General features: G+C 43.7%; 1 protein-coding gene across 4 annotated transcripts in view; it reads left to right on the top strand.

Moving 5' to 3' along the window:
- The window catches only part of LOC115206229 (neurobeachin-like), a 308,527-nt gene that overhangs the window by 169,714 nt on the left and 122,687 nt on the right, over positions 1 to 16,126 (top strand). For all 4 annotated transcript variants that reach the window (XM_029772948.1, XM_029772946.1, XM_029772945.1 and 1 more), the window contains one exon: positions 10,323 to 10,469. In XM_029772948.1, coding sequence (XP_029628808.1) covers positions 10,323 to 10,469 — 147 coding nt within the window. The remainder of the gene's footprint in view (positions 1 to 10,322; positions 10,470 to 16,126) is intronic.

Raw genomic sequence — 16,126 nt, 5'->3', positions numbered from 1 at the left:
CTCAATCATGCCAATCAAAGACTCAGCTCCTCTGCTCAGCTTCCCCTCGTTGACCCAATGGAGGGCAATGACGCTTTACTGAATTGCAGTTTTAAGTTTCACTCGTCTCTTTGATGCTAGACGGCTGCTGGCTGGCTGGCTGCTAGATGGCTCTGGCCTTTCTTTAACGCTACACAGAATTCTACTTCCGAAACACTCCGACTTCTTCCATGTGTCTGATGAAAGCTCTCCAGACAAGAGACAGAGCAGGAAGTTGCTTTTTTCACAGTAGTCGTGCTGACAACAGTTGCAGGAGACCTCTTCAAGACAAGGTGCTTGTTTCTTCTGGGAGCGCCAGGGGTACTGAGAGCCACGCTGAGAGAAAACATGGCAGACGAGCTTTAGACACCTCCCATTTCTCCAGACATGTTCTGCTGCTTTTCTTACACACAGTGAGTTCCTTCTCCAGTTTCTCACAGATATTGTGTGACCTGATAGAAGAGAAATCCTCACAGGCATCTCTGTGCAGTCATGTATGGCAGGCGTGTGCTGGGGATGGGGTTGGGGTGTGGATGGGTTGAGCTGGTGTGTGCTGAGGTTGGGTTGGGGTTGGGCTGGAGCTAGGGTTGGGATGGGGTTGGGTTGGGCTGGAGCTAGGGTTGGGATGGGGTTGGGTTGGGGTTGGGCTGGAGCTAGGGTTGGGATGGGGTTGGGTTGGGTTGGGCTGGAGCTAGGGTTGGGTTGGGTTGGGCTGGAGCTAGGGTTGGGATGGGGTTGGGCTGGGGATGGGGTTGGGTTGGGGTTGGGCTGGAGCTAGGGTTGGGATGGGGTTGGGCTTGAGCTAGGGTTGGGATGGGGTTGGGCTGGGGATGGGTCTGACAACTTCATTAAGGCAGCTTAATGCATTCGATGTATGGTGTGGACTGTATGGTGTGGATGTACTGTAGTCTATATGTACTGTATGGTGTGGATGTACTGTATAGTCTGTATGGTGTGGATGTACTGTATAGTCTGTATGGTGTGGATATACTGTAGTCTATACGTACTGTATGGTGTGGATGTACTGTAGTCTGTACATACTGTATGGTGTGGATGTACTGCATAGTCTGTATGGTGTGGATGTACTGTATAGTCTGTATGGTGTGGATGCACTGTAGTCTGTATGTACTATATGGTGTGGATGTACTGTATAGTCTGTATGGCGTGGATGTACTATATAGTCTGTATGGTGTGGATGTACTGAAGTCTATACGTACTGTATGGTGTGGATGTACTGTAGTCTGTATGGTGTGGATGTACTGTAGTCTGTATGGTGTGGATGTACTGTAGTCTGTATGTACTGTATGGCGTGGATGTACTGTAGTCTATACGTACTGTATGGTGTGGATGTACTGTAGTCTGTATGGTGTGGATGTACTGTAGTCTATACGTACTGTATGGTGTGGATGTACTGTAGTCTGTATGGTGTGGATGTACTGTAGTCTGTATGTACTGTATGGTGTGGATGTAGTAGTCTGTACGTACTGTATGGTGTGGATGTACTGTATAGTCTGTATGTACTGTATGGTGTGGATGTACTGTATAGTCTGTATGGTGTCGATGTACTGTAGTCTATACGTACTGTATGGTGTAGATGTACTGTAGTCTATACGTACTATATGGTGTGGATGTACTGTAGTCTGTATGGTGTGGATGTACTGTAGTCTGTATGTACTGTATGGTGTGGATGTAGTAGTCTGTACGTACTGTATGGTGTGGATGTACTGTATAGTCTGTATGTACTGTATGGTGTGGATGTACTGTATAGTCTATGTACTGTATGGTGTGGATGTACTGTATAGTCTGTATGGTGTGGATGAACTATAGTCTATACGTACTGTATGGTGTGGATGTACTGTATAGTCTGTATGGTGTGGATGTACTGTATAGTCTGTATGGTGTGGATATACTGTATAGTCTGTATGGTGTGGATGTACTGTATAGTCTGTATGGTGTGGATGTACTGTATAGTCTGTATGGTGTGGATGTACTGTATAGTCTGTATGTTGTGGATGTACTGTATAGTCTGTATGGTGTGGATGTACTGTAGTCTGTATGGTGTGGATGTACTGTATAGTCTGTATGGTGTGGATGTACTGTAGCCTGTATGTACTGTATGGTGTGGATGTACTGTAGTCTGTATGTAGTGTATGGTGTGGATTTACTGCATAGTCTGTATGGTGTGGATGTACTGTAGTCTCTATGTACTGTATGGTGTGGATGTACTGTATAGTCTGTATGGTGTGGATGTACTGTAGTCTATACGTACTGTATGGTGTGGATGTACTGTATAGTCTGTATGGTGTGGATGTACTGTAGTCTGTACGTACTGTATGGTGTGGATGTACTGTATAGTCTGTATGGTGTGGATGTACTGTATAGTCTGTATGGTGTGGATGTACTGTATAGTCTGTATGGTGTGGATGTACTGTATAGTCTGTATGGTGTGGATGTACTGTGTAGTCTGTATGGTGTGGATGTACTGTTTAGTCTGTATGGTGTGGATGTACTGTATAGTCTGTATGGTGTGGATGTACTGTAGTCTATACGTACTGTATGGTGTGGATGTACTGTATAGTCTGTATGGTGTGGATGTACTGTATAGTCTGTACATACTGTATGGTGTGGATGTACTGTAGTCTGTATGTACTATATGGTGTGGATGTACTGTATAGTCTGTATGGTGTGGATGTACTGTAGTCTGTATGTACTGTATAGTCTGTATGGTGTGGATGTACTGTATAGTCTGTACGTACTGTATGGTGTGGATGTACTGTAGTCTGTATGTACTGTATGGTGTGGATGTACTGTATAGTCTGTATGTACTGTATAGTCTGTATGTACTATATGGTGTGGATGTACTGTATAGTCTGTATGGTGTGGATGTACTGTAGTCTGTATGTACTGTATGGTGTGGATGCATTGTATAGTCTGTATGGTGTGGATGTACTGTATAGTCTGTATGGTGTGGATGTACTGTAGCCTGTATGTACTGTATGGTGTGGATGTACTGTAGTCTGTATGTACTGTATGGTGTGGATGTACTGTATAGTCTGTATGGTGTGGATGTACTGTAGTCTGTATGTACTGTATGGTGTGGATGTACTGTATAGTCTGTATGGTGTGGATGTACTGTATAGTCTGTATGTACTGTATGGTGTGGATGTACTGTATAGTCTGTATGGTGTGGATGTACTGTAGTCTATACGTACTGTATGGTGTGGATGTACTGTATAGTCTGTATGTACTGTATGGTGTGGATGTACTGTAGTCTGTACATACTGTATGGTGTCGATGTACTGTAGTCTGTACATACTGTATGGTGTGGATGTACTGTATAGTCTGTATGGTGTGGATGTACTGTATAGTCTGTATGGTGTGGATGTACTGTATAGTCTGTATGGTGTGGATGTACTGTAGTCTACATACTGTATGGTGTGGATGTACTGTGTAGTCTGTATGGTGTGGATGTACTGTATAGTCTGTATGGTGTGGATGTACTGTATAGTCTGTATGGTGTGGATGTACTGTAGTCTGTACATACTGTATGGTGTGGATGTACTGTATAGTCTGTATGTACTGTATGGTGTGGATGTACTGTAGTCTGTATGGTGTGGATGTACTGTAGTCTGTACATACTGTATGGTGTGGATGTACTGTATAGTCTGTACATACTGTATGGTGTGGATGTACTGTATAGTCTGTATGGTGTGGATGTACTGTATAGTCTGTATGGTGTGGATGTACTGTAGTCTGTACATACTGTATGGTGTGGATGTACTGTATAGTCTGTATGTACTGTATGGTGTGGATGTACTGTAGTCTGTATGGTGTGGATGTACTGTAGTCTGTACATACTGTATGGTGTGGATGTACTGTATAGTCTGTATGTACTGTATGGTGTGGATGTACTGTAGTCTGTATGGTGTGGATGTACTGTATAGTCTGTATGGTGTGGATGTACTGTATAGTCTGTATGGTGTGGATGTACTGTAGTCTGTACATACTGTATGGTGTGGATGTACTGTATAGTCTGTATGTACTGTGTGGATGTACTGTAGCCTGTATGTACTGTAGTCTGTACATACTGTATGGTGTGGATGTACTGTATAGTCTGTACGTACTGTATGGTGTGGATGTACTGTAGTCTGTATGTACTGTATGGTGTGGATGTACTGTATAGTCTGTATGGTCTGTATGTACTGTATGGTGTGGATGTACTGTATGTACTGTATAGTCTGTATGTACTATATGGTGTGGATGTACTGTATAGTCTGTATGGTGTGGATGTACTGTATAATCTGTATGGTGTGGATGTACTGTAGTCTGTATGGTGTGGATGTACTGTAGTCTATATGTACTGTATGGTGTGGATGTACTGTATAGTCTGTATGGTGTGGATGTACTGTATAGTCTGTATGGTGTGGATGTACTGTAGCCTGTATGTACTGTATGGTGTGGATGTACTGTAGTCTGTATGTACTGTATGGTGTGGATGTACTGTGTAGTCTGTATGGTGTGGATGTACTGTAGTCTGTATGTACTGTATGGTGTGGATGTACTGTATAGTCTGTATGGTGTGGATGTACTGTATAGTCTGTATGTACTGTATGGTGTGGATGTACTGTATAGTCTGTATGGTGTGGATGTACTGTAGTCTATACGTACTGTATGGTGTGGATGTACTGTAGTCTATATGTACTGTATGGTGTGGATGTACTGTATAGTCTGTATGGTGTCGATGTACTGTAGTCTATACGTACTGTATGGTGTAGATGTACTGTAGTCTATACGTACTATATGGTGTGGATGTACTGTAGTCTGTATGGTGTGGATGTACTGTAGTCTGTATGTACTGTATGGTGTGGATGTAGTAGTCTGTACGTACTGTATGGTGTGGATGTACTGTATAGTCTGTATGTACTGTATGGTGTGGATGTACTGTATAGTCTATGTACTGTATGGTGTGGATGTACTGTATAGTCTGTATGGTGTGGATGAACTATAGTCTATACGTACTGTATGGTGTGGATGTACTGTATAGTCTGTATGGTGTGGATGTACTGTATAGTATGTATGGTGTGGATATACTGTATAGTCTGTATGGTGTGGATGTACTGTATAGTCTGTATGGTGTGGATGTACTGTATAGTCTGTATGGTGTGGATGTACTGTATAGTCTGTATGTTGTGGATGTACTGTATAGTCTGTATGGTGTGGATGTACTGTAGTCTGTATGGTGTGGATGTACTGTATAGTCTGTATGGTGTGGATGTACTGTAGCCTGTATGTACTGTATGGTGTGGATGTACTGTAGTCTGTATGTAGTGTATGGTGTGGATTTACTGCATAGTCTGTATGGTGTGGATGTACTGTAGTCTCTATGTACTGTATGGTGTGGATGTACTGTATAGTCTGTATGGTGTGGATGTACTGTAGTCTATACGTACTGTATGGTGTGGATGTACTGTATAGTCTGTATGGTGTGGATGTACTGTAGTCTGTACGTACTGTATGGTGTGGATGTACTGTATAGTCTGTATGGTGTGGATGTACTGTATAGTCTGTATGGTGTGGATGTACTGTATAGTCTGTATGGTGTGGATGTACTGTATAGTCTGTATGGTGTGGATGTACTGTGTAGTCTGTATGGTGTGGATGTACTGTTTAGTCTGTATGGTGTGGATGTACTGTATAGTCTGTATGGTGTGGATGTACTGTAGTCTATACGTACTGTATGGTGTGGATGTACTGTATAGTCTGTATGGTGTGGATGTACTGTATAGTCTGTACATACTGTATGGTGTGGATGTACTGTAGTCTGTATGTACTATATGGTGTGGATGTACTGTATAGTCTGTATGGTGTGGATGTACTGTAGTCTGTATGTACTGTATAGTCTGTATGGTGTGGATGTACTGTATAGTCTGTACGTACTGTATGGTGTGGATGTACTGTAGTCTGTATGTACTGTATGGTGTGGATGTACTGTATAGTCTGTATGTACTGTATAGTCTGTATGTACTATATGGTGTGGATGTACTGTATAGTCTGTATGGTGTGGATGTACTGTAGTCTGTATGTACTGTATGGTGTGGATGCATTGTATAGTCTGTATGGTGTGGATGTACTGTATAGTCTGTATGGTGTGGATGTACTGTAGCCTGTATGTACTGTATGGTGTGGATGTACTGTAGTCTGTATGTACTGTATGGTGTGGATGTACTGTATAGTCTGTATGGTGTGGATGTACTGTAGTCTGTATGTACTGTATGGTGTGGATGTACTGTATAGTCTGTATGGTGTGGATGTACTGTATAGTCTGTATGTACTGTATGGTGTGGATGTACTGTATAGTCTGTATGGTGTGGATGTACTGTAGTCTATACGTACTGTATGGTGTGGATGTACTGTATAGTCTGTATGTACTGTATGGTGTGGATGTACTGTAGTCTGTACATACTGTATGGTGTCGATGTACTGTAGTCTGTACATACTGTATGGTGTGGATGTACTGTATAGTCTGTATGGTGTGGATGTACTGTATAGTCTGTATGGTGTGGATGTACTGTATAGTCTGTATGGTGTGGATGTACTGTAGTCTACATACTGTATGGTGTGGATGTACTGTGTAGTCTGTATGGTGTGGATGTACTGTATAGTCTGTATGGTGTGGATGTACTGTATAGTCTGTATGGTGTGGATGTACTGTAGTCTGTACATACTGTATGGTGTGGATGTACTGTATAGTCTGTATGTACTGTATGGTGTGGATGTACTGTAGTCTGTATGGTGTGGATGTACTGTAGTCTGTACATACTGTATGGTGTGGATGTACTGTATAGTCTGTACATACTGTATGGTGTGGATGTACTGTATAGTCTGTATGGTGTGGATGTACTGTATAGTCTGTATGGTGTGGATGTACTGTAGTCTGTACATACTGTATGGTGTGGATGTACTGTATAGTCTGTATGTACTGTATGGTGTGGATGTACTGTAGTCTGTATGGTGTGGATGTACTGTAGTCTGTACATACTGTATGGTGTGGATGTACTGTATAGTCTGTATGTACTGTATGGTGTGGATGTACTGTAGTCTGTATGGTGTGGATGTACTGTATAGTCTGTATGGTGTGGATGTACTGTATAGTCTGTATGGTGTGGATGTACTGTAGTCTGTACATACTGTATGGTGTGGATGTACTGTATAGTCTGTATGTACTGTGTGGATGTACTGTAGCCTGTATGTACTGTAGTCTGTACATACTGTATGGTGTGGATGTACTGTATAGTCTGTACGTACTGTATGGTGTGGATGTACTGTAGTCTGTATGTACTGTATGGTGTGGATGTACTGTATAGTCTGTATGGTCTGTATGTACTGTATGGTGTGGATGTACTGTATAGTCTGTATGTACTGTATAGTCTGTATGTACTATATGGTGTGGATGTACTGTATAGTCTGTATGGTGTGGATGTACTGTATAATCTGTATGGTGTGGATGTACTGTAGTCTGTATGGTGTGGATGTACTGTAGTCTATATGTACTGTATGGTGTGGATGTACTGTATAGTCTGTATGGTGTGGATGTACTGTATAGTCTGTATGGTGTGGATGTACTGTAGCCTGTATGTACTGTATGGTGTGGATGTACTGTAGTCTGTATGTACTGTATGGTGTGGATGTACTGTGTAGTCTGTATGGTGTGGATATACTGTAGTCTGTATGTACTGTATGGTGTGGATGTACTGTATAGTCTGTATGGTGTGGATGTACTGTATAGTCTGTATGTACTGTATGGTGTGGATGTACTGTATAGTCTGTATGGTGTGGATGTACTGTAGTCTATACAGTACATCCACACCATATAGTACATACAGACTACAGTACATCCACACCATATAGTACATACAGTCTGTATGGTGTGGATGTACTGTAGTCTATACGTACTGTATGGTGTGGATGTACTGTATAGTCTGTATGTACTGTATGGTGTGGATGTACTGTATAGTCTGTATGGTGTGGATGTACTGTAGTCTGTATGTACTGTATGGTGTGGATGTACTGTATAGTCTGTATGGTGTGGATGTACTGTAGTCTATACGTACTGTATGGTGTGGATGTACTGTAGTCTGTACATACTATATGGTGTGGATGTACTGTATAGTCTGTATGGTGTGGATGTACTGTAGTCTATACGTACTGTATGGTGTGGATGTACTGTATAGTCTGTATGGTGTGGATGTACTGTATAGTCTGTATGGTGTGGATGTACTGCAGTCTGTATGGTGTGGATGTACTGTAGTCTGTACATACTGTATGGTGTGGATGTACTGTATAGTCTGTGTGGTGTGGATGTACTGTAGTCTGTACATACTGTATGGTGTGGATGTACTGTATAGTCTGTATGTACTGTATGGTGTGGATGTACTGTAGTCTGTACATACTGTATGGTGTGGATGTACTGTAGTCTGTACATACTGTATGGTGTGGATGTACTGTATAGTCTGTATGGTGTTGATGTACTGTATAGTCTGTATGGTGTGGATGTACTGTAGTCTACATACTGTATGGTGTGGATGTACTGTGTAGTCTGTATGGTGTGGATGTACTGTATAGTCTGTATGGTGTGGATGTACTGTATAGTCTGTATGGTGTGGATGTACTGTAGTCTGTACATACTGTATGGTGTGGATGTACTGTATAGTCTGTATGTACTGTATGGTGTGGATGTACTGTAGTCTGTATGGTGTGGATGTACTGTAGTCTGTACATACTGTATGGTGTGGATGTACTGTAGTCTGTACATACTGTATGGTGTGGATGTACTGTATAGTCTGTACATACTGTATGGTGTGGATGTACTGTATAGTCTGTACATACTGTATGGTGTGGATGTACTGTATAGTCTGTACGTACTGTATGGTGTGGATGTACTGTATATTCGGTATGGTGTGGATGTACTGTATAGTCTGTATGGTGTGGATGTACTGTAGTCTGTACATACTGTATGGTGTGGATGTACTGTATAGTCTGTATGTACTGTATGGTGTGGATGTACTGTAGCCTGTATGTACTGTAGTCTGTACACACTGTATGGTGTGGATGTACTGTATAGTCTGTATGATGTGGATGTACTGTATAGTCTGTACATACTATATGGCGTTTGTTTACTGTAAGGTGGGACACAGGCTGTAGAGTGATGTTCCTGTTCCGCTAGATTTCTGTTCCAGTATGCCTTTATGATGAAATGTGGTGGTGTTATTAGCCTCTTAATTGATCTGTCTGATCCGTGTGGTTCTGTCTGAGCAGCCAATAGACAACAGTCCTTTTAAGACTCTGAGCTGAAGACATATCCTCAACACTCTGTTGCCGCTTTCTAAAGACAAAAGTGTTTCATAGTTTACCTTGTCTGATAACAAATGTTGAAACAGCCTATCAGTTTAGATGCTGGAAATGTATTAAATCTTTTCATATGTTTCCTGTGGGTTCTGACGTCAATAGTTATGAAATACTACAATACACCACTCTTTACTCCAAGTCAGTCATCATTGGACGTTTCATGTAGAGATTGTGGGTACTGTGGTTAATCCAGACTTCCGAAGCTCGCCAGATGTTATGGTATGCGTTTTATGAATCTATCAAAACCAGATTCCCATTTGGCTCCACTGATGTGACACTTGAAAGCATTTATAATCTCCTTATCTTTCTACACTGATATGAATGTGCTCTTTGGGGTTCAGGGCAGAGGTGTTTAGCTGTCTGACTGTTTCCTGGCTGTTCTGTCTGACTTTCTCTGATTGTGTGACTGTTCTGTCTGACTATTGTCTAACTGTTGTCTAACTGTTGTCTGACTGTTGTCTGATGGTTGCCTGGCTGTTTTCTATTTTCTGACTGTTCTCTGACTGCTGTCGGGCTGTTGTCTGACTCTTCTGACTGTTTTCTGACTGTTCTGACTATTTCTCTGACTTCTGTCGGGCTGTTATCTGACTGTTGTCTGACTGTTGTTGGGCTGTTCCCTGACTGTTCTCTGACTGCTGTCGGGCTGTTCCCTGACCATTCTGCCTGTTCTCTGACTGCTCTCGGGCTGTTCCCTGACTGTTCTGGCTATTGTCTGACTGTTCTTTCTGTTTTCTGACTGTTTTCTGACTGTTATCTGACTGCTGTCAGGCTGTTCCCTGACTGTTCTGACTGTTGTCAGATTTTTCTGACTATTCCTCTCTCGCTACCCCCTGTTCTAACTGTTCTCTGACTGTTCCTACTGTTCTGACTTTCTGTTCCCCCCTCCCCTCCCCCTCCAGGCAGCGAGGAGGACGAGTTGGTCAAATCGAAGAAGGGGTTCCGCAGCCAGGCAGTAGCCAATCAGAGCCCAGAGACGGACCTGATGTTGGATGGAGACGACGACACTGCCAGTCTGCTGCAGGAGAAGGAGATTGACAACCTGGCTGGTGAGATACACAAACTCAGACGCACATATTTGTCCTCTGTTTGGGTTATGGTTTATGTGTTTGGCAGTGTAAGTGAATCTGGACAGTGTTTCCAAGGTGTTCAGGTGAAAGTGTAGTTCCTGTGTGGTTGTGTATGTGTGAAACACACCGGTCGGTTCTATTCTGTGTTGTTTTGGTCCTCTAGCGCCGTTCCTTCCTCGCCTGTTTGTCTCCAGAGGTCAGTCCGTCATCTCAGTCCAAGTAAAACTATATTGAAGGATGGATGATCAATCTGAACATGGCTGCATTTCAAATGGCACCCTATTCTCTAATTAGTGCACTACTTTTGACTAGGGCACATGGTGCTTTTGTCAAAAGTAGTGAAATACGGTGCCATTTGGAACGCATGATATGTCACCACCTTCCAAATGGCCTAGGAAATCAGTAACTAAACTAACATTACCTAACCTGACAAACTGAACTATTAACCCACATTAACACTGATCTTACTGATTATAACGGACAGAGAAACTATGAAAACAAAATAATGAGAGAAAATCACTTGAATCAACCTCCTCAGTGGAAATAAATATGGAAATAAACAAATCACAATTAGTTATTAAAACACATGAGTTGGTTGTTTGATATCTAGACATTTTATTTTCATTAGAACATTGAGTCATGGACTGCACCCTATTCCTTTTGATAGTGCAATACTTTTAACCAGGACCCGTAGTGATCTGGTCAACCAGGGCCCGTAGTGATCTGGTCAACCAGGGCTCGTAGTGATCTGGTCAACCAGGGCCCGTAGTGATCTGGTCAACCAGGGCTCGTAGTGATCTGGTCAACCAGGGCTCGTAGTGATCTGGTCAACCAGGGCTCGTAGTGATCTGGTCAACCAGGGCCCGTAGTGATCTGGTCAACCAGGGCCCGTAGTGATCTGGTCAACCAGGGCCCGTAGTGATCTGGTCAACCAGGGCCCGTAGTGATCTGGTCAACCAGGGCCCGTAGTGATCTGGTCAATCAGGGCTCGTAGTGATCTGGTCAACCAGGGCCCGTAGTGATCTGGTCAACCAGGGCCCGTAGTGATCTGGTCAACCAGGGCCCGTAGTGATCTGGTCAACCAGGGCCCGTAGTGATCTGGTCAACCAGGGCCCGTAGTGATCTGGTCAACCAGGGCCCGTAGTGATCTGGTCAACCAGGGCCCGTAGTGATCTGGTCAACCAGGGCCCGTAGTGATCTGGTCAACCAGGGCCCGTAGCGATCTGGTCAACCAGGGCCCGTAGCGATCTGGTCATCCAGGGCCCGTAGCGATCTGGTCATCCAGGGCCCGTAGCGATCTGGTCAACCAGGGCCCGTAGCGATCTGGTCAAAAGTGTGCACTATATAGGAAAAGGGTTAATAAGAGCTGTTCCATGACATGATGTCTGAATGTCCAGAAAATAAATTGCATGCTTAAATAATGACAATTAAACTTAATTTTAACTTGGAGGCTTGGAGGTTTTACCTGAACCGTGCCAGGCAGGCAAGAGAGCTTCATACCGCTGCCATAGCTACAGTGAAACATGTAATATAATAATAATATATTCATTAAGCAGACGCTTTTATCCGTAGTGCGCGCATACCTTATTGTATGGGGGGCCCAAGCAGGACTTATGTTTTACACAAGCATCTCAAGGTTTGCTTATTTGAGATGCTTACACTTCACCGGCTATTGCAGTGGTTCACATCCATAGATCTAAAGGATGCGTATGTTCATGTGGCTATACATCCTCTCCACAGAACGTTTCAGAGGTTTCATTTCGAGGGTGTGGCCTACAAGTTTCTGGTCCTGCCTTTCGGGCTCTCCCTATTGCCCCAGAGCTTTTTCTATGGTGGTGGAGGCGGCGTTGGCACCGGTGAGTTGCCAAGGGATCCGATTATTGGCCTATCTGGATGATTGGATGGTCATAGCGGAGTTGAGGGTACAGGTGGAGTTCCACACTGCTACGTTTCCCATATTCAGTCTCTGGAGTTCATAGTGTATCACAAGGAAAGTTGTTTGACTCCGGCACAGCGCATTCAGTTGGCCTCAAACCCTGCTCTATGCTTTTCCTCCGGTGGACCTGATTCAGGCCACCGTGGAGAGGGTCCATCAGGAGGGTCTGTTGTTGATTCTGGCGGCTCCCCGCTGGCCCAGAGAGTTTGGCACCCACGTCCGCATGTATGGGATCTATGGGTTTGGCCCCTGAAAGGTTGAATTTGACGGCTAGCGGTTTACCCTTGAACGTGATAAAGACTATAGAGTCGGTGCATATGCCCTCTACAAGAGGGTTGTATACATATAAGTGGGTTGCGTTTGCAGGTTGGTGTTAGGTTAAAGGAGTTTCTCCTTTAATATGCTCTTTGGTGGACATTTTGATGTACTTGCAAGAGCTTTTGGGGCAGGGCCTTTCTTTTTCCACATTGAAGGTTTATATGGCAGCCATCCCGGCGTGTCATGTAGGGATTGACGGCTCTACCCCGGGGTCTCACTCTCTGGTGGTGCGGTTTCAAGGCGTGCGTCGGCTCAGACCAGTGTCTAAACCTATGGCAACAACCTGGGACCTGGCATTGGTCCTGGATGCTCTGTGTGAGTCGCCGTTTGAACCATTGGAGTCTGTGAAGGTCCTTTCCTATGAGACTGCCCTGCTCATGGCTTTGGTGTCGGCCAAGCGTGTTTTGGATCTCCACGCGCTCTCAGTACACCCTAGCTGTTTGGAGTTCACTCCTGCTGACTCCAAAGTGATTTTACGTCCTAAGTCAGAACCTTGGGAGAAAAAGCTGCGTATGTCTTCCAGGTCCCTGGCTTTCCAGCTGTTCCCTTTCTCACCTCCTCCATTTCCCTCCAGTGAACAACTGAGTTTGCATGGCTTGTGTCCGGTGCTCTCTGGAGTGTACAAAACATTTAAGGACTCCTTCCTAATTTTGAGTAGCGCACATTTCAGTCTCGCAAGGTAAGTATTGTTATTGGAACTGTGGTATCTATGGACTTGGGCTGCAGTGGCAGCATGTCAGTGTGCATAGCCAAGTTGCAGCAGGTTCTAGTTCTCTAAATAGTGTTCTAGTGTTTTCCTTGTGTTCTCATAGGGGCGGTAGGTAGCTCTCTGAGTGCCAATAATGTGGACGTCGTTTAACATAGCCCCACGCACCTCTCTGATTCTGAGGGGTTGGGTTAAATGCGGAAGACACATTTTTGTTGAATGCATTCAGTTGTGCAACTGACTAGGTATACCCTTCCCTTTCTGGTAGTGTTCTCGTCAGGTTCGTATAGTGTTCTCATAGTGTTCTAATAATGTTCTACTTTTAACATAGTGTTCTCAATGTTCTCCAACCCACCTCCTGGTCATATGGCACCAGGCTCCAGCTTTGTGGGCCGAACTCTCCAGTCAGAACTATGCTTTCTGCTGCTTTAGGTATACTTGCCTTGGCCTCACAGGGGAGAGTTATCCAGAGTTCAGTCTGGTTGTGAATATAGATCAAGAGGAGCTGTTCGACGGTCCGATACACTGCCTGAACACCGCAAACAACTGGTCCCTGAAATAAGAGCAGCAAGCGCTGTGGTAGTTTTATGCCTGATGCAAGTATTTTACTGGAATACTATAGTGGATCCTGGCAGCCATCATAAATTCCTGAAACGTTTACTATGTTCCAATCACAAGGATTATAAAGCAGCAAATGGACTGAGGGAGAATCTGGTTGCTGTGCCTCCTCTGTCATGCTCACAGACCTTCTAAGTAACTGTTTTTTTCTGAGGAGAAAAATGATTCCTAAGACATTTGAGAAAATAATAAAGAAAGCTTGATATACTGTAGCTGTTTCTTTTAAAAGATAATGGTTTACTGGTATGTTGGCATTCTGACACAGTGAATTATAATGGTAGACTATTGATCTATAATGTTGCCATGTAAGTGGGTGTAGCTTTAGAGACATGCAATGACTGGCTTCTGTCATGAATCTTAAGAGGTACGAACAAGGTTTTTAAGTAGTGGCTGTGGGCGGTATTGTCCTTAAAGCACCAATGCAGTCTGTTTAAAAAAAATATTCAATCATCACTGTATGTGTAATAAATCACTCTGTGTTTATTTAATGAAAATAACTCCAAAACGCGTATGGGTGTTAGAAAACACATTTGAAGATATTTACATACACTGCCCTGATGAGCGGATAGAATGGTCTAGAGCCCACCCCCTTAACCAGACGAACAGTCATCGGTCAATTATAATCAGTTCACATTGTGACATCATGATGTGGCCCAAAAGTTCTATCCCACCTGAACAGGCTGAATTCCAGGTATTTTCTTACACAAAAAGGGCGTTATCATCATTTTCACAATTTCAGAGTGCTATTTAGACTTCATAGTGTGGAAATGTCTTTAAAAAAAACAGGTAAATAACATTTTTAAATGCACTGCCCTTTAAAGGTCCAATGCAGATGTTTTTATCTCAATATAAAATAATTTCTGGGTAACAAGTACCTTACTGTGGTCAATTAATATGGTCAAAAAGAAACAAAAAGATCTTCTTGGCAAAGAGCAATTTCTCAAGCAAGAATTTTGCTAGGACTGTCTGTGAGTGGTCTGAGTGGGAAAGGGAAATTGTAAAACTAGCTATTATTGGCAGAAAGGTTTGGAACGCTCTTTCTTATGGGTCTATTAACTAAGGGTGCGTTCGTAAATTCACTCTGGGGTGCCAGAGAGTGTTTAGAGTGCACTCTGGGCATTTGTAAATTCAGAGCGTTGTTAGATTGTCCGTTTGTAAATTCAGAGCTTTTCACTCTCGGAGCATTCACAGCGCACACTGGATGCTCTGGCCGAGGAGTAGGGTTGATTGGAGTGTTCTGGCCTCACCACGGTAGTCAAGCTAACTGGTTAAAGTTAGCTAGCTTAGCCTCCCGAATAGCGCAGTGGTCTAAAGAACTGCATCACAGTGCTAGCTGTGCCACTAGAGATCCTGGGTTCGAGTCCAGGCTCTGTCGCAGCCAGCCGCGACCGGGAGACCCATGGTGCGGCGTCATCCGGGTTAGGGGAGGGTTTGGCCGGCAGGGATGTTCTTGTCCCATCACGCACTAGCTACTCCTGTGGCAGGTCGGTCTCAAGTGCACGCTGACAGGGTCGCCAGGTGTACGGTGTTTCTTCAGACACATTGGTGTGGCTGGCTTCCGGGTTAAGCGGGCATTGTGTCAAGAAGCAGTGCGGCTTGGCTGGGTTGTGTTTCGGAGGATGCATGGCTCTCGACCTTTGCCTCTCCCAAGTCCGTACGGGAGTTGCAGCGATGGGACAAGACTGTAACTACCAATTGGATACCATGAAAAAGGGGTAAAAAAATTCAAGAAAAATAAGTTAGCTAGCTTGCTAGCTACTTTCAGACATAAATGAGAGAACACCTCACTCTGACCATTTTTCTCATCCTAGCAGAGCTGGTTAGGCAGTTTTCATGTTATCCAGAGCATTGGTGACTGTAACTGTGCTGCTGGCAACAATTTAATTATGCTTTTTTGGCGAGGTTTACTGACACCGGCCATATTCAATGGGTGCTGAGCGTTCGTATATTCGTCAGTTATTCTGCGCTCTGGCACACTCAGACGAGAGTACTCTGAAATCGGAGTAGATAGCCAGAGCGAATTTACGAACGCACCCAAATTTACCACTTGGATATGTC

The sequence above is a fragment of the Salmo trutta genome, chromosome 13, assembly GCF_901001165.1.
Source record: "Salmo trutta chromosome 13, fSalTru1.1, whole genome shotgun sequence".
Taxonomy (NCBI): Eukaryota; Metazoa; Chordata; class Actinopteri; order Salmoniformes; family Salmonidae; genus Salmo; species Salmo trutta.
Note: the sequence above shows the minus strand (reverse complement) of the source record. Positions and strands in the feature narration are given on the sequence as shown.